The 18,942-nt window shown below is 38.4% G+C and overlaps 1 protein-coding gene across 1 annotated transcript in view; it reads right to left on the bottom strand.

Moving 5' to 3' along the window:
* Positions 1-18,387, bottom strand: part of cpne7 (copine VII) — a 72,164-nt gene extending 53,777 nt beyond the window's left edge. Inside the window, exon 1 of the mRNA XM_036586825.1 lies at positions 18,179-18,387. Coding sequence (XP_036442718.1) covers positions 18,179-18,352 — 174 coding nt within the window. The 5' untranslated portion in view covers positions 18,353-18,387. The remainder of the gene's footprint in view (positions 1-18,178) is intronic.
* Positions 18,388-18,942: the final 555 nt, after the last annotated feature.

Below are 18,942 nucleotides of genomic sequence, written 5' to 3'. Positions count from 1 at the left end.
CAGCCGTCGTTTCCCAAAAGCATATCTGAAAAGGTCATTTACCATCTCTGCGACAGTGAGGAAGAGGAACAGTTCATGCGTGCCCAAGCGGGTAATCAATCTCACTAACAGTATAATAGTGTCAGTGTCAAAGGCCTAACGTGTCTATATTACGCACATCAAGAGGAATGACCTCTCTCCATCAAGCATGTCAGAGCAGATCCGCAGTCCTTCCATTCCATCAATTATGCCTTTAGATGCATGTAGCACTGGCACAACACTGGACATTCCCAAGCTAAGCACCCAGAACTGTTAAACCATTTTCCCAGTGCAGTTTTAGGCCTAAGCGAAGGAATTCATGGACAAAAGGGAGTCGGTAAACTAGGGATGAGCAGTAAGACAGTATTTTATCGTTTATGTGAGAAATTACAACACAATATGCCTATCATGGAGATCTTCAGTACTTCTAGATCACTGAACAACTGCACATTTCATAACATGATTTACATCAATTGAATAGTTTCATTTCAAAATGCTGTATAGACATTTGGAACAATTTTGGATCTTTTTTTTTTGCAAGGAATAACAACTGACACATAATGCAAAACATGTTTTTACTCCTCTAATACAGGTGGTATTACATGTAACATAGCGTAAATATTTCTTGTATGAGTAAAGCCCACCCCAGCAGTGTATATCATTGTGGCGTGCACCCGCCCCCCGGGCCCCGATGGCGGCTGCGAGAAACTGTCGGAAGGCGGGGCCCGAACATCGAGCGGCCACGAACCCCGGCGAGGACGGCGGGGAGAGAGCCGCGAGTGGGTGGGGGGACAGAGCGCAAAGCTCGAGCTCCGAGTCACGCGAGTGACGGCGGGAGGAAGAGGAGGACGACGACGGTGCCGGCAACAAGAGGCACGAGGGCAAGGAGCGAGTCCCGAGCTCCGCCGAGCTGCCAGCTGGGGGCGGTGACGAGGACGCGGAGCAGCGAGCTCTGGTTCCCCCTTGGCTCTGGTGCCCATCTGATGCTGATCTGGCTGGCAGCGTGACGCCTTTTAAAAGAGCTGAGCGGGAACAGAGAGAGAAGGAGGGACGAGCAGCAGCAGCAGAGACTAAGGCCCAGTCCCATTTCTTCTTTTTAACCCTACCCCTTGTTTTCGAGTGTCACCCTAACCCCTTTGAACTGAGTTACAAGGGGTAGTGGTTGAAATCTTGCCCTACGAAATGGGACAACCTTCAAATTAAAAAAAAAATGCATTGATTCGTTAACAGCTACCAGCGCTGCTCAGTAGGCGAGCCAGCCCGTCTTCAGTGACCGCAGAGAAGGGAAAAGTTCAGCAACCTCGCTGCTGGGCTTTGGTTACACTTAGGGCATCTTATGCCTTCAAAGAGGGGGAATAAAACAGTTATTTATTATCGCCCACCGCTAAATCTTTGGTGATACGAAGGTGAAGTCAGCTATTCGCCAGCTTCTCGTTCGAATTTTCCCGTTCCACCTTAAATGGTGCAATAGTTGCGTGCAGCAGTTACATTCTGACGCTTCAGGTGTCAATACTGCCGGACTATTTAAGGTGGAACGGTAAGTTAGCTAGATAGCTACCGAAACATTAGCATGCTATTAGCGATTTTCATGCTTGTTATGAAGAAAACGACCATAATGCATTGAAACAACATTAAACTAGGATAATACCATAGTTATTGTAATTTTTTAATGGATAAAATTCTCACATTTGTGTGTTTGTTTGGTCTCTTGTTCAGCCATCTTGCCGGTTTTTCTTTTTTCTGATAACTCTCCGTTTGGAGCCTCTGAAAATTCTCGGTTTGGAGGGCCATGTAGCCCCAGCACTTCGCCCTACCCTTCCATTTCAACAAAAATTGGGACACCCTACCCCTAGGCGTGAACGCGCAAAACAGAGGGCTAAGGGCTAAGTGGTAGGGGCGAGGGGTGAAATGGGACTGGGCCTTAGTGAAGAGCTGAAAAGCTGAAGTCTAGCTGTCTGAAAAGTGGCCAGCTTAGCGCAGCGTTGGTTGTGTTGTGTTTGCTTTGTGGTTATTTGGGGGAGAATTAAAGATATGGTTGCTGCAACCCTGAACCCTGCCTCCTGCGTCCTCCTTGAGCCCGGGGTAGCACATGCTCTGCTACAATCATGAAAAAAAATCATGAAAGTGTTGTATAATTTATAAAGTGTGTTGGAATGAAATCCTTCAGTTAAACAAAACCTGTAAACAACACCAACACCACCCAGGGTAGAGTGACTGCATAAACTGAATAGCAACAAGTAGCTGATTGAACATCAGCCTTTAATTTACTTGTTTGACTTTTCTGCTTCTTAAAAACACAAAAATGTCCTCATAGCTTGTCATAGCCTTTTCTAAATGATGCACCACTCTTTAGTCGGTGCATTTTGTCCATTCCAGTCTTCTCACATAACTCTAAAGACACTAAATATTCTGATGCCTAATGTGTATTAGGGCTACAGTGAGTAGCTGACAAGGCTGACGTTTTAAAATTGTAAACAAACAGTGTTCTTCTAAATTGTGGAACTCAATTCCACCTTTTATTAGACAGTCAAGCCCAGTGCTCACTTTTAAGAAGCACCTAAAAACGTATCTCTTTAAATTAGCATTTAACTAAAACTGAATGTCTCGTGGTTTTTATCTGGTAATTTTAATCTTCTTCATTTTCTTCTGATTCTAATTAAGTACTAAGGATCTTTTCTATAACTATGTTTTATCACCTGTCTGTAAAGCACTTTGAGCTGCCACTGGCATAAAAAGTGCTATATAAATAAAATTATTATTATTAATTATTATTATTATTAAACCAGAGGACTTTATAATGTTCTGTAATGTATGTATCTAGAACAAGCCATGGTCATTTTTACAGATTATAATACATTCCTATTGGTTAGATAGCATAGTAGGTAACACCAATGTTCCAAACACAGTAGATTTACATTTACAGCATTTAGCAGACACTCATATCCAGAGTGACTTACAAAAGTGCTTAGTTGTCAACCCAGAGAAACTATCTTGGCTAGTATAAAAAGGTTAGAGTAAAAGCTACTCCTGAGCTCAGATATTGCTAGAAAATGAAAGCCTGTGTTGAATTAGACATGCAGTACAATACATTTCAATAAGTGCTTATATTAGTGCTCAGTTACTGCTGTAAAAAGAGTTGTGTCATCAGTTTGATCAGGCTGTGAAGATTGAAGGTTTGAGTCAATCTTCAGGCTACTGCTGTATTCCATTACCATCAAATTAGAGCCTGTGGGCTAGACTACTAAAGCAAATGTCCCTGTTATTTCTATTATATATATGTATATATATATAATATATATATTATATATATATATATATATATTGTATCTCAAAAATAATAACTTTACAGGAGAAGGAAAAAAACCTACTTTATTTTTAATGTAAGACAATGAAACCAGAATTTTTTTTTCCAAGCAATTCTGGGCTGTTTCTTTTGGTCCATTCATCATGAAATTTAAAGACATGTAAAGAGCAACAGACATTTTCAAATTATGTCAAAATTGGAGATACAAGGTTTTCTTCTGACAGCAGTGATATATATATATATATATATATATATAGTTTACAGTTGGAAGTTTAGTTGCAGTGCTTTTTGTGTTCCATGAAAATGTCTTCAAGTATCATGTCAGATTTATCAACAATAAGCAGGAGGTTCTGTCAAAGGAACAGTGGGAACTAATCTGTGGGGAACCAAGACTTACTGTCTATAAAAGACTGATTCAGGGGAAGAAGAACAACTAGCACTGGGTGCATTTGCCAAAGAGCGACGGGTGGACTTGCAAGGCTGAAGGAGGATAAGGAAATCACTGCCGCAGCAAAGCTCACGGAGAGTGACCATTCTACAAAACAGAGTTGCTATATCAACCAATGTTTGTGGCTGTCTGGACTCAAGCCGGGCTTTGCTACCCCTGGCTTTTTTTACAGTGTGCGGATGCAGCAGCAGGAAACATTTGAAGTGTGCAGCCCAGTGGTCTCGAGGGCATGTTGGAGAGAGTTTACACAGCGTATTCTCATGTGATCTGAGACCCCAGGATTATGTAAAATAAGTAAATAAATAAATAAATGCAGATGAAATGTGGCACAGCATGTGTAGAATTGCTAGCATCCTCTCGAACGTTTGTTTGGGGGGAAAAAAAGAGCAAGAAGAAGGAGAGATAGTAAGTGAGCAAGCGGGAGAGAGAGAGAGCAAGAGAGAAATGCAAGTTGGTCTCAGACAATGAAATGTGAGTGGGTTTATCTCCCACTCAATTTAGGAACCGCTGTTGATTTGCATGACAATGGCACCTCCCCATTGAGAAGGAATGGAAAAGAGTAGACCACCTAATGGTTCATATCCTCTCTGTGCACATCCTACAATCCGCACCGGAGAAAGCAATGAGCTGTAATCTCGACGTCACTCAGTCTACTTGGGGGCACCGGCAAGAAAAAAGCCCACCTGACTTGTTCATACATTGTTTTTAGGAGCAAAAAATGCATCAGCGCATCTGAAAGTGGTGACTCAACTGAAGATGAACGTTAGAATTGATTATAGTCTATTAAATTAACATTCAATAAAGTATGTATTGAAATGCATAACATAAAATTCTCTGGTTATTTTCAAACACAAAAAAATAGTAGTCTATTGTTTTTATTGTCTCGCTTCCACTACAGTTTAAATCATGGTCATTCACTCACATTATGAATATGAAAACTGCATCACACTGCCTCAACCTAAAGGTGATGATTCAACTGCATCTTTTTCAGAATGTTCGAATAAACTATAATTGATTATAATAGTATTCATGCATTCATATATGAGCTCATTTTTTGACAAAATAAAAATTCTGGATGATTTTCAAATACAAAATATTACACTTAACAAAAAAACTAAATCATTACTCCACCCACATCTATGTATTTAGTAAAGTTTTTAAAAATAATTCTAATTTATGCCAAAAATAATCAAATAAAATTAAATTGCAGTGACATTTGAGATTTTATTACAAATAATGAATAATTTCCCAAATAACTGTAATCGAATTAAGTAGTTGGGATGTCTGAGATTTACAGACCTGTTTGCATTTTTTTTACATCCTAATAAGGTTCAAGCTTTACACACTGCTTTATACTTGTTTATGAAGTAATAAGGTAATACTAATAATACCTGTTTATGATAAGATCCAAAATTTACGTACTAGATTATGATCTCATAAGGTCCAAGATTCCAAGATTTACATACTTGTTTATGATGTCATGAAGTCCAAGATTGACATGCCTGTTTATGATGTCATACAATCCAAGATTTAAATACTCATTTATACTTGTTTATGATGTAATAAGGTCCAGGATTTACACATACCTGTATTACTGTTTATGTGATAAGGTCCAAGATTTAAATACTTGTTGATGTCATTATGTCCCACATGTTTATACTTGTCTACAATGTAATAAGGTATACAATTTACATACTTGTTCATTCTTATTTATGATGTATTAAGGTGTGAGATTTACATACTTGCTTATATTTGTTTATAATTTAATAAGCTCCACGATTTACATACTTGTCTGGATTTGTTTATGATGTAATAAGCTTTAAGACTTAGATACTTGTTTGTATTTGTTTATGACATAATAAACTCTATGATTTACATACTTGTTTGTGCTTCTGATGGTTATTACAGTCACATTTGTACATATTAGACTGGGTATAAACCAGTCTAATCAAATAGTAGTAAAATGTGAGCTTTTATGATGCACTGGATCATTTTGAGGTCAACCTCTCCTGTTTATGATGTCATAACCCTTTATTGTTCATGATGTAATAAAGCCATACAGCCCCATAGCTACATATCTCATATTCACTTTATTCTGGTTGACTGTACTTTAGCGAGCCGAGTCCTGATGCTCCTTAAACACACTGTTATCTGCTATTCATCAATGACAGAGTGCTGAGAGTGACTCACACCGGCGTGAATCATGTGCCCACTGCAGACATGAAGGCATGACAGCTCGTAGGTTAACATCTAAACCTGGACGTTAACACACACAACAACTGTAGGCCAGTGATGGCATAATTATGGATTGGGATTCACACGAGGCGTCACACAGCGCACCACGCGGACTTGTGACGTGACACATAAAAGACGCCTACATTGATGTAAGCTGGAATTCAGGCTTTCTTCCTCAGCGCATATACAGCAGCTTGAGCAGTTAAGCGTAAAGAACAACCGGCACAAAAGCTCGTGTCCGCATGAAAAGAACTGGCCGAGCAAATGCATTTAAGCTCATGCACTGAGGAACTGAAGAATATTGTCATATCCTACATGCACACGCCAACATACCAGATTTATTCTGGAAGCCAAAGGGAGAAATTATGCCATAACAAAATTTACATCTAGAATTTTTTGCAGAGTGCTCTGAGTGAACCCAGCTGTAGATTAAAAATGAAAAGGTTCATTTATTCTCTCCACACTACTGTAAACTGATATACCAGTTCTTACAACTGCAAATAGGTAGAGAGGAGACTCAAAGCACTCTTTTAAAGGACCCATATCACAAAAAACTAAGAGTTTCATTTTGAATTCATTGCTTTTGTGAATGTGTTTACGTACAGTGCGTCTCGAAAGTTTGTAAGGCCTTTATTATTTCGCGAATTTCTTCATAATTTGACCTATAATATGACCAGATCTTCATTTATGTCATAACAATAAATACAGAGAATCCAGTTAAACAAACAGCACCAACATGTACATAGTTTTTATTCATTTATTGAGCTACGTAATCTAACATTTAATGTCTCTGTTGGCAAAAGTATGTAAACTTCTGCTTTCAGGAACTGATGTGACCCCCTAGAACAGCAAAGACTTGAACCAAACGGTTCCTGTAACTGTTGATCTGCCCTGCGCATTGACTTGGAGGATTTTTGGCTCATTCCTCCCCACAGAACTGCTTAAAACAGCTACATCTAAGAGGAGCAATATATGAAAAAATTAAAACACAAATTTGTATGACAGTATAATTTGTTTGAGTTTAGATATCTGTACTCAAACCTTGAAGTTCAGAAATCAAGCTTTGCTCCTCAGGAACAAAATAAGTGATTTTAACAGGAAAATAATTTAAAAATCAGTACACTCAGACTAAAATCTATTAGAATAAACACAGTTAAGTAGTTGATGCAGAATGATCTAGTACTTTCGACCAAATGCAATATAGTTAAAAACTCTACTGCTGTCCTTTTCCTTATTTGCCTTATTCATTAAAAATCTGCTGTTTAACAAGTCAAAAGATGAATCTGATCAAAAGATCCCTCATCAATAATAATCATAAATACAGGTTGTAAAAGCTCTAACTGCCCATCCTCTGTTTTCTATCTGCTAAAAGGCTGTACTGGCTAACCTTGCCGTGTGTCACAAGACTTCGCTCTCTGTTCACGTTTCAGAGTGTTAGTTAAAAGCTGGTAGGTTAAGGTTAACAAGAGTTTGATTAATAATCAGTCAAACTGTAGAATTTTACAGAGCAACACATGAGGGTAAGGAGTTTACTATCAGATCAGTCTGCTGTTGTATAATCTGTAAAAAATCAGGGTAGACTCCTGATTCAGATAGACCATCTTCAGGAAAATGCTGCAGATCTCAGTTCTGCCAATATAAAATACTAAAATTTCAATGGGCTGGCTGAATAAAAAAACGTGTACTGCTTCTTTTTAGGGGGATTCTTCTTAAATCTCTCCTGGCAGCAGCTCTTCCCCCATCTCCTCAAATTAAAAAGTCTTTGGTAACACTTTACTGTAGGGTGCTGTTTATAAGGCTATATGACACCTTCATAAGCTTGTCATGACAACTGACATAACCCTACATAAATGTTTATAAATGCTTATTCCAATACGCGTCATTCGTTATAAAGGTTATATTTGCCTGTTTTGATCACAGTTAGCTAAAGTAGCCTTTAAGACAGATACTGCCTATGGGAATAAGCATTTATAAGCATTTATGTCAAGTTATGTCAGTTGTCAAGACGAGCTTATGTAGATGTCATGTAGCCTTATGAACAGCAACCTACAGTAAAGTGTTACCAAGTCTTTAAATCTACACAACTCATGTGACATAATTATCATTAAAACAGCAAATTTCAGTGAAAGATGGCAAGATTTCATTGAATGTAATCCTGCTGGTAATCGCCCTATTTTTCAATGTGTAACGTGTAATCTGATTACTGTCTTTTTTTCTGTAATTATAAGGGAAGATAGTTGATAAACGTATTCTGTTACTACCCAACCTTGGCTCTAAGTACTAATTCTCAAACTGTTTTGGTCCCACAGCAGCAAAACAGCCCCAAACCGTGATACTGCCACCACCATGTTTTAAAATAGGGATGAGGATCTTATGTTGGAATGCAGTGTTCGATTTTGCCAAATATGACGTTCATCGTTTAAGCCATGAAGACCCATTTTATTTACAGGATTACCCACCTCAATCGGACTGGACTATTCTGATTGAAGTGTCAGAGTGAGACGAGCAGCAGTAAGCAGCGCTTTAAAATGAGGAAAATGTGCTTCACATGTCCTTATTAAAGAAGGCCGAGAGGAAGACATCGTGTTCCACATAAGCTGGACGTCCGTCCCACCGCCGTCTTTTAAAGATCAGAGCATAAACTTCGTCTCCTCTGCAGACCAGTTTCTGCTCCGCCATGCTGAACAGTATAAACTTTCACTATGACGTGACGAACATGATCAGAACGTACTTAAACTTTCTGATAGGGAATGTAATCAGATACAGGCGTTTACACGGCTATTATTCTTCTATTTAACAGATTATTTACAGGATTACCCACCTCAATCAGTGGGACAGAAACTGTATTCCGAATGGTCTCAATTGGACTAGACTATTCCGACTGAAATGTATACATGGACATATTCTATTCCGATTGAGCTATCAGTCGGATTATTAATGGATTATTAGGCTGTATGTAAACGTGGCTAGTGATACATACACACAGACACACACACACACACACTGTCTTCCCAGCAGCTAAAAAACAATCCATCACATTGACCACACACTGTCTCTCCTGGCAGTTATCTCCACAGTGGCCTCACTAATAAAGCAGCAGGAAGACATTCAGAAGGCATTACTGTAAACACTCTGAAACCCGTTTTTTTCTTCCACTGGTTGTCCTAGAGTCAAAAGTGATCAAAAGCTTTGAGGAGAATAAAGCCCTGTTACTCACAACAACGACTCTCATCTACTCTGGCGAACAGATAGAATAAATTGACTTTTAAAAAAAGAAAAAAAACAATCAAAGTGACACAAAACTGTGTGTTACTTCACATCTACATTACTTTCCAAAGCAGAATGTGTTTCTCCTTCTTTCCTAATCAAATTCCCCTGTTTGTTTCTCCCACGGGATCAAACACTCCAGAGATGGAGATTTTCCCAGCTGCCAGCTGATGGATCCTGCAGTACCCATAACACTTTGTGTTTAATGTTCTAACGGCTCCATCACACCTAATTCAGCCCACGAAAGGGTCTGATTAAGCAATGTGTTAGGTAAAGTGTTAAAAATGAAGGAAAATATGAAACTGTGTGGCGCTGAGGCCCTCAGGACTGGAAAAGAGATTACTACAGGGGGGCTATAACAATGCAAATGCAGTTCACCATCAGCATTTAAACACTTTTTAAAGAAACCCTCCAGCGTTTTTCAACCTAAACTGTATCTGCTGCGTCTGTGGCATACAGTCGATTACCAATTACCACAGCCAATAAACACCCACTGACTCCACACATGTTAATAATAGAGGCCAATGGGCAGGTGCTAAAGCTGCATCCTATTAGCTTCTATTATAAGTGTGCTTTGAGGTAATAGGCTTTCTCTTCTTTTTGTTGGCAGAGAGAAACAAGTTAATCCTATGGTAATCAGTCACCTATGTAGGCATTTTAAACCATTTGTCTGAGCAGTAAGTGTGTTTTGTCAGTAAAATGATAATATAATATTAAAATAGACACAAATAAATGTAAAAATGAAAATGCTTATTGCCTAGACGAAAAGCTTTCTCAGATCTAATTTATTTTCTTGAGTGCCTAAGACATTTGCACATTAGTGCATATAAAGAGAATATGTATACACATATAGGGACTATTGAGGTTCATGCAATAATAACACATTAACACAATCTCACTTTAATGGAGTAAAAAAATTTGTGCCATTAACACAAATTCTTTTTGAATCACTGCATTTTGAATGCGCGTCACTCTGGCCTTCAAGTGAATCAGACTGTATTGGGAGTCACTCTATACTCTTTGAATCAGTCAAAGTTGAGAAAGTTCCATTTTAAAACTTTGCCAGACAGCTTGCTTGAAAAAAGGCTGTGTGTAGTTACTGTCAGGCCGCAACAGACCAACTCAACAGTGTTCGGCAGAAAACAACAGACACGTCAACCTCCAGCAAATTAATAGTAGCAATTGCTAACTGGATAGCTATAGCATGCGGGCCGATTTGCATGGTGGAGGAAGAAGGTCTGCGTGACATAATTAAGATTGCGTCCAATGACCAAACTTATGAGTGGCCCTCAAGATCCACAGTCATCACTAGGATACATGATCACTTGACAGCCCTAATATACACATATACAAGTTTTATTTAAGCAATAGAACATGAGAGGGAGTGTGTTATCATGAAATAACATCACAGCTGTGATGTTATTCACGATAACACACAACCTTGAGTGTTCTATCGCTTTTATACAACAGTTAAATAAATAAAGTAAGAAATTAATAAACTGGGCCGTGAACGCGGCGTTTAATATGTTTTAATGTTCGCAGTTCCTTCCGCCAAATTATATTTCCTTAACAAGCAGCTTATTGCTACGTCAGAGTAATGAGCTCCACCCACTCGCTGCACAGCCGGCAGTTCATTCTCCAGCTCCTTACACTAAATTCCCAAACTGTCACCACTGAGCGGCTTTTCAGTCGGCAGCTGTGACAGAAGAACAGCCAAACAACCTGGAATCAGCCAGAAATGAACCGAATACCATTCGCCAAACGTGTAGTCTGATCTTCAGAGTCTGACCAAATCAGACTGGGCCTGCAACAATATCAAGTTTAGCTCAGTTTTGTCAGTTTTTGCCAGATCAGTATTAATGTTGTTTTGTTCCAGCCAGTCTGTAAAGCATCTTACAGCCCATTTAGTTTGGCGAATGGTATTGGGTTCATTTCTGGCTGATTCCAGGTTGTTTAGCTGTTCTTCTGTCACAGCTACCAACTGAAAAGCTGCTCAGTGGTGATGACAGTTTGGAAATTTAGTGTCGTCTCATCTTCAGAGCCTGACCAAATCGGCTGTCGGTCAAATGTGATCTTAAAAGTGTCCATTTTCTGTTTGTAAAAACGTTCAAATGGCTTGAGCGCCTCCTACAGCTGTCAAAGTCATTGCTTAGCAATGGCGTCTCAGAGTGATACAGTGTTTGTGAAAAAACGCTTCTCAACCAATCAGCTTGCGTGGCCGGAACTAACCGTTGTGTGTGTGTGTGTGTATATATATATATATATATATATATATATATACACTTGTAACATATTCTGTTACTCTTATCTCTGTTTATCAAGGCAGGGACTCGTCTAGCTTATAGCAGAACTCCAGCCTGAAGTCACAAATTATTCTGTAAAGAATCATCTGCTGAAAGGTTCTTTAGGAAACCAAAACTTTTTTATGGCATCTCTCCAAAAAATTATTGCACCTGTGTTTTTTCTTGTTTTTGAATTCAATTGTGGATTTAAAAAATAGAGTCTGGAATGTCTGTGAATATTTCCTGATATCACTGTGCTGGTCACATTTGAGCAGCTTAAGTTGAAAACAGCGATGCACATAATTTGTAGCACAAGCTCTTATCATGCTTTTGTGGCTTGTTTTTGTTTACTGCATTTGTTTGTTAGATTGGATATTGGCTAGTCTGCCACTGTTGTGGCATAATTGGCTGAAACTGTTTTCCCGTCTGTGATTCCATTAACAAGGGATATTGTTGTCCAGACAAAATGATCACAAGTAGTGGTTATTTTCCTATTATTTTATGTTGACGATTTCAGTGAGTAATGCAGTGAAGCACTACGTTTACTGATTAAACAGTGCTAATTCCAACCACAACACGACTTAAACAAATGACAGACTTGCAGACCGACTTGCAATTTAACAACCATAGTTGGTTCCCTCAAGAACTGTGTTTGATAAAGAGATTTGAGAGTGGGAAGAACCTTTTAAAGGTTCAAAGATCCTTCACATAATGTTCTCTTTAAAAAAGGTGCCACAATTGATGGCCATTTCTGTAAATGAGAGGTGTGAGTGTGAAGAACCTTTTTTAAAGTTTAAAGAACCTCTATATAATGTAAAGTTTCTAAGAAGAACCCTGGCAAAGTACCTTTACACCATGCAGCAGTTCTTTAAACTCTTACAACGTTCTTCACGCTCACTTTTTTTTCAAACATGATTCTTTATTGAACCAAAAGTGGTTCTTCTATGCTGGTGCTCAAAGAACCCGTTACAGCACCTTTTGAGACTGTAAAGATTCTATACCACTTTAAGGGGCCACAAAGAGGTCTTTGAGCAATGCCATGAAAGAACCACTTTTGTTTACCTAAAGAACAATGTTTTAAAAAGTGAGCGTAAAGAACCTTTTAAAAGTGTGTAATGTGAAGGTTCTTTGCCACTCTTTGGGTTCTTCCACAAACTTTAATATTATTTATAGGTGCTTTAAACTTTTTTAAAAAGGTTGGTCATACACACATCTAATTTACAAAATGGTTCTCCAAAGAACTATCCATTGAAAGGTTCTTTAGGGAAGTAAAAGTGGTTCTTCTATGGCATTGGTCAAAGAAGAACCACTTTTAGTTCCCTAAAGAACTATCCATTGAAAGACTCTTCAGGGAACTAAAATGTGGTTCTTTTATAGCATTGGTCAAAGAACATTTTTGGGGGTAGTCATGGGCTGGAGGTTATGGAACCAGCCTTATGACCGGAAGATCACCTGAGCCGACAGTACGTTTTACTGAAGTGCCCTTGAGCAAGGCACCTAACCCCCACCTGCTCCCCGGTCGCCGTGGATAGGGCTGCCCACCACTCCGGGCAAGTGTGCTCACTGCCCCTAGTGTGTGTGTTCACTAGTGTGTACGTGGTGTTTCAATGCACAGATGGGTTAAAATGCGGAGGTGAAATTTCCCCGTTGTGGGACTAATAAGGGTCATGTAACTTTATTTTTTAGAGGGTTGGTGGTAGCTTTGGAGTGAAGAACTTGGGAGCTTTGAAGATTGTCACTATCATCAAAATCTAGTTACATTTCATTTATTTCATTTGAAAAACTGAAATTTAAAAATGGCAGTTTTCCATTTACACTGCATGGACGTTCAGTAACGAACTGACCATCAAGAACGAATCAATATTTACTTGGAATAAAGTCACATTATCATACATTAAAGTTAAGAATGTTTCTGCTTGTCCTCTAAAGTTACAGTTTCAGAGATATGAAGTTTTGTTACGGTAGCAACGTGATGGTTCAAAGGTCTTTCCAGAGAAAGGAGAAGAGGAACAGACTTGTCAGCCAACTGTTGTTCTATTAGTTTATACTTATTTATATTCAGCATCTTTTATATTTGCATAAAGGTCTTGAAATATTTTGACATTATCCTCTATTCTGTGGCACTGTCGTCATGGTAGGTTAATGGAAGAGCAGGAGACAAATAAAGGTGTCATAGATGTTTTTGCTGTATCTCTCTGTGCACACAGTCCTGCCTAATACTGCACTCTACTGGGAGGGTAATTTGCATACATTATAATAGATTTCAACCCACCAGTTCTTAACAACTCCACGCTGGCACTGTCAGAATGAATCATCTTCATGCAGTCCGGAGACGCTAATGCATGCAGTTTGTGAGTTTGTCCAATAACTAATGGGAAGGAGTGTCTCTGTATTAACAAGCTTCTTTCTGTTTCATTGACATTTCCATACGTCTTTAAACGTCTGGAACCAAATTGACTGCAATGCATTATACATAAGAATGTAATTTGAGAGAACTGAGGGAGGAAAAGTCGCTGGAAATTGTATTTGTTTTGGGTTGGACAGGGAGGCTGTGCAATCATCATCCTGCACTATTCACAAGTCCAATCTGCACTGTGAATGGAGGCACCTGATATGATGCTCAGTGGTGTTTCATTCGGATAAACAGCAAATTCCAACAGCAGATCGTCAAACAATTAGAGGTTCAAATAAACCAACACTCTTCTTTGTGATGCCATAGAAGAACCACTTTTGGTTCCCTGAAGAACCTTTCAGTGGTTCTTTGAAATGGTTCTTCAAGGACTCTTTAGCATAGGCAATGGTTATATAAAGAACTGTGGACACTCAAAGAACCATTTGAATGCATTGTAAAATGGTTCTTCTCTTTGAACGGAAACATGTTATATACGGTTATTTAAAGGTTTTATTTTCGAAAAATGGTTCTATATAGCACCAAATAGGTTTGAGAACTATATAGAACCTTTTTGTTAAGGGTGTACATGTCCAAAGTTTGTACAACCTTAGCATAAAGGGTTCTGTACAGTACCAAAAAAGGCTCACTTGAAAGAATAGCAGAACCCTTTATCTGCTATATAGCACCATTTTATAAAGGTCCCTTAAAGAAGCAGGTTTTCCATCATAGGGAAGATCCCTTTAACCAGGCAAAGAACCATTTCAGCATTGAAATGGTTCTTTGAGTGTTCTTGGTTTTGCATGCACTCGTAAGTTTGCGCCCCTTGTCGCTTGACATTTTGTTGATTTTAAGTTAACACCTCACTCTACAGTGAATGCGCTTCTGCACATTTTAATGCACAATTACTGTTTAACATACTGGAGAAAAAAATAAGTTCAAAATTGGCCTGTGCAAAAGTTATGGCACCTTTTATATTTTATACAATTTGATTTTTTTTTTCCAATATGTTAAACTCAGCAAGTAAATAGAATTTAAGCATTAAAATTTGCAGAAAATGTCTTATTTAAGTGTTTTCTCTGTGTTAACTTATTATCACTTAAAAAACCAACAAAACGTAATTCAACTGGGGTGCTCAAACTTTTATATACGGCAGTATAACCACTGCCTTATACATAATGGTATATTCCCAAAGCTGAACCATAAAAAGGGGCTCTATGACTTGTAACAACAGCAGAACACTTTTGGTGCTATTGTGGAGCTTCTTTAAAGAACCACATACAACAGGTTCTTTAACCATTTAACCATGCAAAGAACCAGATCCATTTGGAAACTAAAGAACCCCTGAGGAACCCTTTAGTTTAAGGGTATATAAAGAATCTTGTTTAATTAAAAAAAACTCCATATTATTCAAAGGTTCTATACTTTCTATTATGGCTTTTCTTAAAACCATACATCCAAGCCAAGAACCTCTTAGCAGTCTTCATTTTTAAACGTGAGGTTGTGGGCAATCTGTTCTAGAATTTCTCCTGTTTTATGTATTTCTTCTGTTTATGTATGAAAAAGGGTTCTAACTCTAGTGACCTCACCAAAGGGAATCAGTACAAAACAGGAAAAGAGACGGCAGCGATTCTGCTGAGGTCGAACCGAAGTGCCATCTCTCAATGGTTTACTTTGTTCTCTGTGATGTGCTACACGACACAGCTGTTGGAATAATGGGGCCAGGATTAAGATTTCATCCCTCAGCCTGACATGTTCCCTCAGACAGCTCCCTCCTTAACTCGCAGAGCTGTCTTCAACCCACAGCTGTGCTTTCAGATAATGTTTTGCTTTACGTGACTTCTTTGATATGGAAAAATGAGGGTGGGCTTGTCTTTCCTTTTCTCTCCTGCAGCCTCTCTGGCTGTATGACAATGCGTCTTCTAGATTCATTCACAAAAAATAAATAAATAAATAATAATAATACACGCACACACTTGCATGTATCCACCTCAAGTGCGCCTGCCATAGAAACACTCAAGGATTAGAAATGGAGCCTACTTTATAGTGTAAGCCAGCTGAACGCATTACTTGATATTAAAGGCGAATTCTACCTTTTTTATTTCTGCATAATTCAAGATGAAAATAGTCATTCAGAATGTTCTGGTGAAATGATCAATTCTAGAAAAGTTTAACAACCCTGATGTCTTTACAGTGGTGGTGATGGTCTGCGACACAAATATAGCCATTTTATTGACTATCTAAGTGAACCTACACGTGCCCTCTGAGTTCTATATGTAATGTTGATGATCATAAAATAGTGGTAAATCTGAAAAATCAAGTTTCCTTTGTGGACCTGCCATATTTTAGGCCAAATAAACATATTTTAGGCCAAAATATGATCACAAAACTATCATAACCCAATGTCTCATGCATCAGGAAGTGTATGTTTATCCACTTTGTGTAATAACTTTCTGGAAGGTAGCTTTAAGAGGCATTAAAGAGGAATTAGACGTCTGGTTCCTATCAGAATGAACAGAATGAAAGTTTCTCTAAAATGAAGTATCTCCCACCAAACCACTTTGTAGGTCTTTGTTTACATCTTAATGATTTTATTATACAGAAATGTTGAAAAATCTATGGTACAGCTACATACTGCCATTGCAATGTGGCTTGCAGTATATTGAAAACACAATAGTGAATCGGTCAATTATGATAATGATGACAATAATATGTGCAACATTATTATTATTATTATTATTATTATTATTATTAATAATAATAATAATAATAATGACAATAGTGATATGGTTTGATCACAAAAATACCTTGATTCATTAACACTCACAGAAACATTTATCTGGAATCATGATTGGTTAGGATATTCATATCACACAGTAATGAAACACTGTGACTGGTTAGTGTGCTCATTTGCATAATACAGCCTTTCACATTATCGGTACTGCAAAAGCCATTATCACAATTACAATTAACAAATGTATTTTGTGAAATATATTTGTAAATGTAAAATATATTTTGCTGCCCTACTTCATATTAAAGGGCCAAAATAATCAAAAACCAACATGCCCTCACTTAATTACCATAAGTTTCATGTAGTATGCAAACACCATGAAAGTATCACTTCCATGTCCGTGCAGTCCATATATGAACACTAACTTCCAGCTTGGTTAATTGTTTTTGTGATGTCATGATACGAACCAATTTACATATACGTACATACATTTACATACAGTTTAACACATTTACATTACATTCAGGTTGAAGTTATAAGGAGTGTTTCAGCCTGAACTGCCTCTTCAATGAGGCACAACACAGGGCAGCCAATCAGAACGGAGATCATTTACATATATCCATCTATATATCATATCCTACATTTGATGTATTTTTTCTCCTGAAGCCCACTTATAACATGTGTTTGGTTTCAGTCCTAATTCATTTTTACATGACCATTTTACAACTTCTCTTCATCTCATAGAATTAAACAGGTTGTTTTTGTTATGTAGGGTTGATATATGTAAATGAGCTCTGTCCTGATTGGCTGCGCTATACTGTGCCTCATTCAAAAAGCAGTCTGGACTGAAACACTCCATATAATTTTAATCTAAATTTAATGTAAATGTATGTAACTCTATGTAAATTTGTTGGTGTCATGACTTCAGTGTGAGTGGGTGGGGCTAAACTGCTGTAGGTTGAACAGGTGGACACAAGTAAATGTGTTTCTTTTCATGACATCACAGACACAGTGAATTCAAAATGGGCTGTGTTTTGCAGCTTAGTTTCCACAGACGAGCTGCGGATATAAGGGCCCTTTAAAGGTTTTTGTGATGTCATGAAAACCTACAAATGAGACACAGTACAGGGCAACCAATCAGACCCGAGGTCATTTACACGTATCAGTCATAAAGGCACAGTAAAAGCAGCCGGTCTAATTTTAAGGATTTAAAAATGATCGTGTAAAAATGAATTATGACTGTTTGTGATGCTTAAATCCACACAAACATCCTAATTAAGCACCAAAGAAAAAATGAAGTACAAGAAATATGTAGTGTCTTTGATGCAATGTCGTTACCCACTTCTGAGACCAGTACATTTTGGTTTGACATCAGTGTGGTTAGGCTGTGAGAACTGAGATAAAAATAAGGACTGGGTGAGGACCTCAGGCTATATACAACACAAGACATAACAACTATGCTTTCCTTTAGTAATCGTGACAAAGAAGAAAAGGTCACACTTACCTCGGTCCACTGGCCTTGGGCTTGGACCATGAGCATGACGCAAGGGTCTGACTTGTTGAGTGTGTCTCGGTCCAGCAGGGACTTGCAGGACACACGCAGCTCCACTTTGGTCACACAGGCAGCGGGGCCGCCAATGCCGGCCACAGGAGAGGACGCTTCCTGTGACTCACTCATCCTGGCTCGGTATGGAGGGAGGAAGACCAACCAGATGGAGCTGACAGGGCCAAATAGGTCTTTCGATTTATAAAGGAACAGCTATCAAGCCAATTCAAAGACCTTCACTGGGTAAACAAGCAGGAGATGTGGTCATCTCTGTCTCAGGTTTGCTATGGTTGAACTGAACTGACTCAAAACTACCACATGGGGCCTTTTGGATGTCAGGGGAACATTGGGATGATATAAAGGAGGAGAAAGTCCTAGATATGCTCTCTAGCAAATGCTGTCTTCCACACTGGAACCCTAAAGAGGAGAGAAAATGTGATGATCATGCTATTTTAACACTCCGCTCCAACAGACCAATTTGCTTTGCCATTCTATTTTTATTGCATCGCTGAAGTAAGAATCAGTTTTTTTTAATGAGCAAAACATTAAAAGCAGCAGTCACACTATCATGCAGTTTCAGGCAGGATTCCAAATATAGAGCCACATACATTACATATATTGCTTAGAATATGAATTATGCAAAATACTTTTTTTCTTTGGATATGCATGTAAAATGACAGACGATCATGTAAATGTACAATACTGTGTGAAAGTCAGAGACC

Source organism: Colossoma macropomum, unplaced genomic scaffold (genome assembly GCF_904425465.1).
Source record: "Colossoma macropomum unplaced genomic scaffold, Colossoma_macropomum, whole genome shotgun sequence".
NCBI lineage: Eukaryota > Metazoa > Chordata > Actinopteri > Characiformes > Serrasalmidae > Colossoma > Colossoma macropomum.
This window is presented reverse-complemented; position numbering and strand designations above follow the sequence as displayed.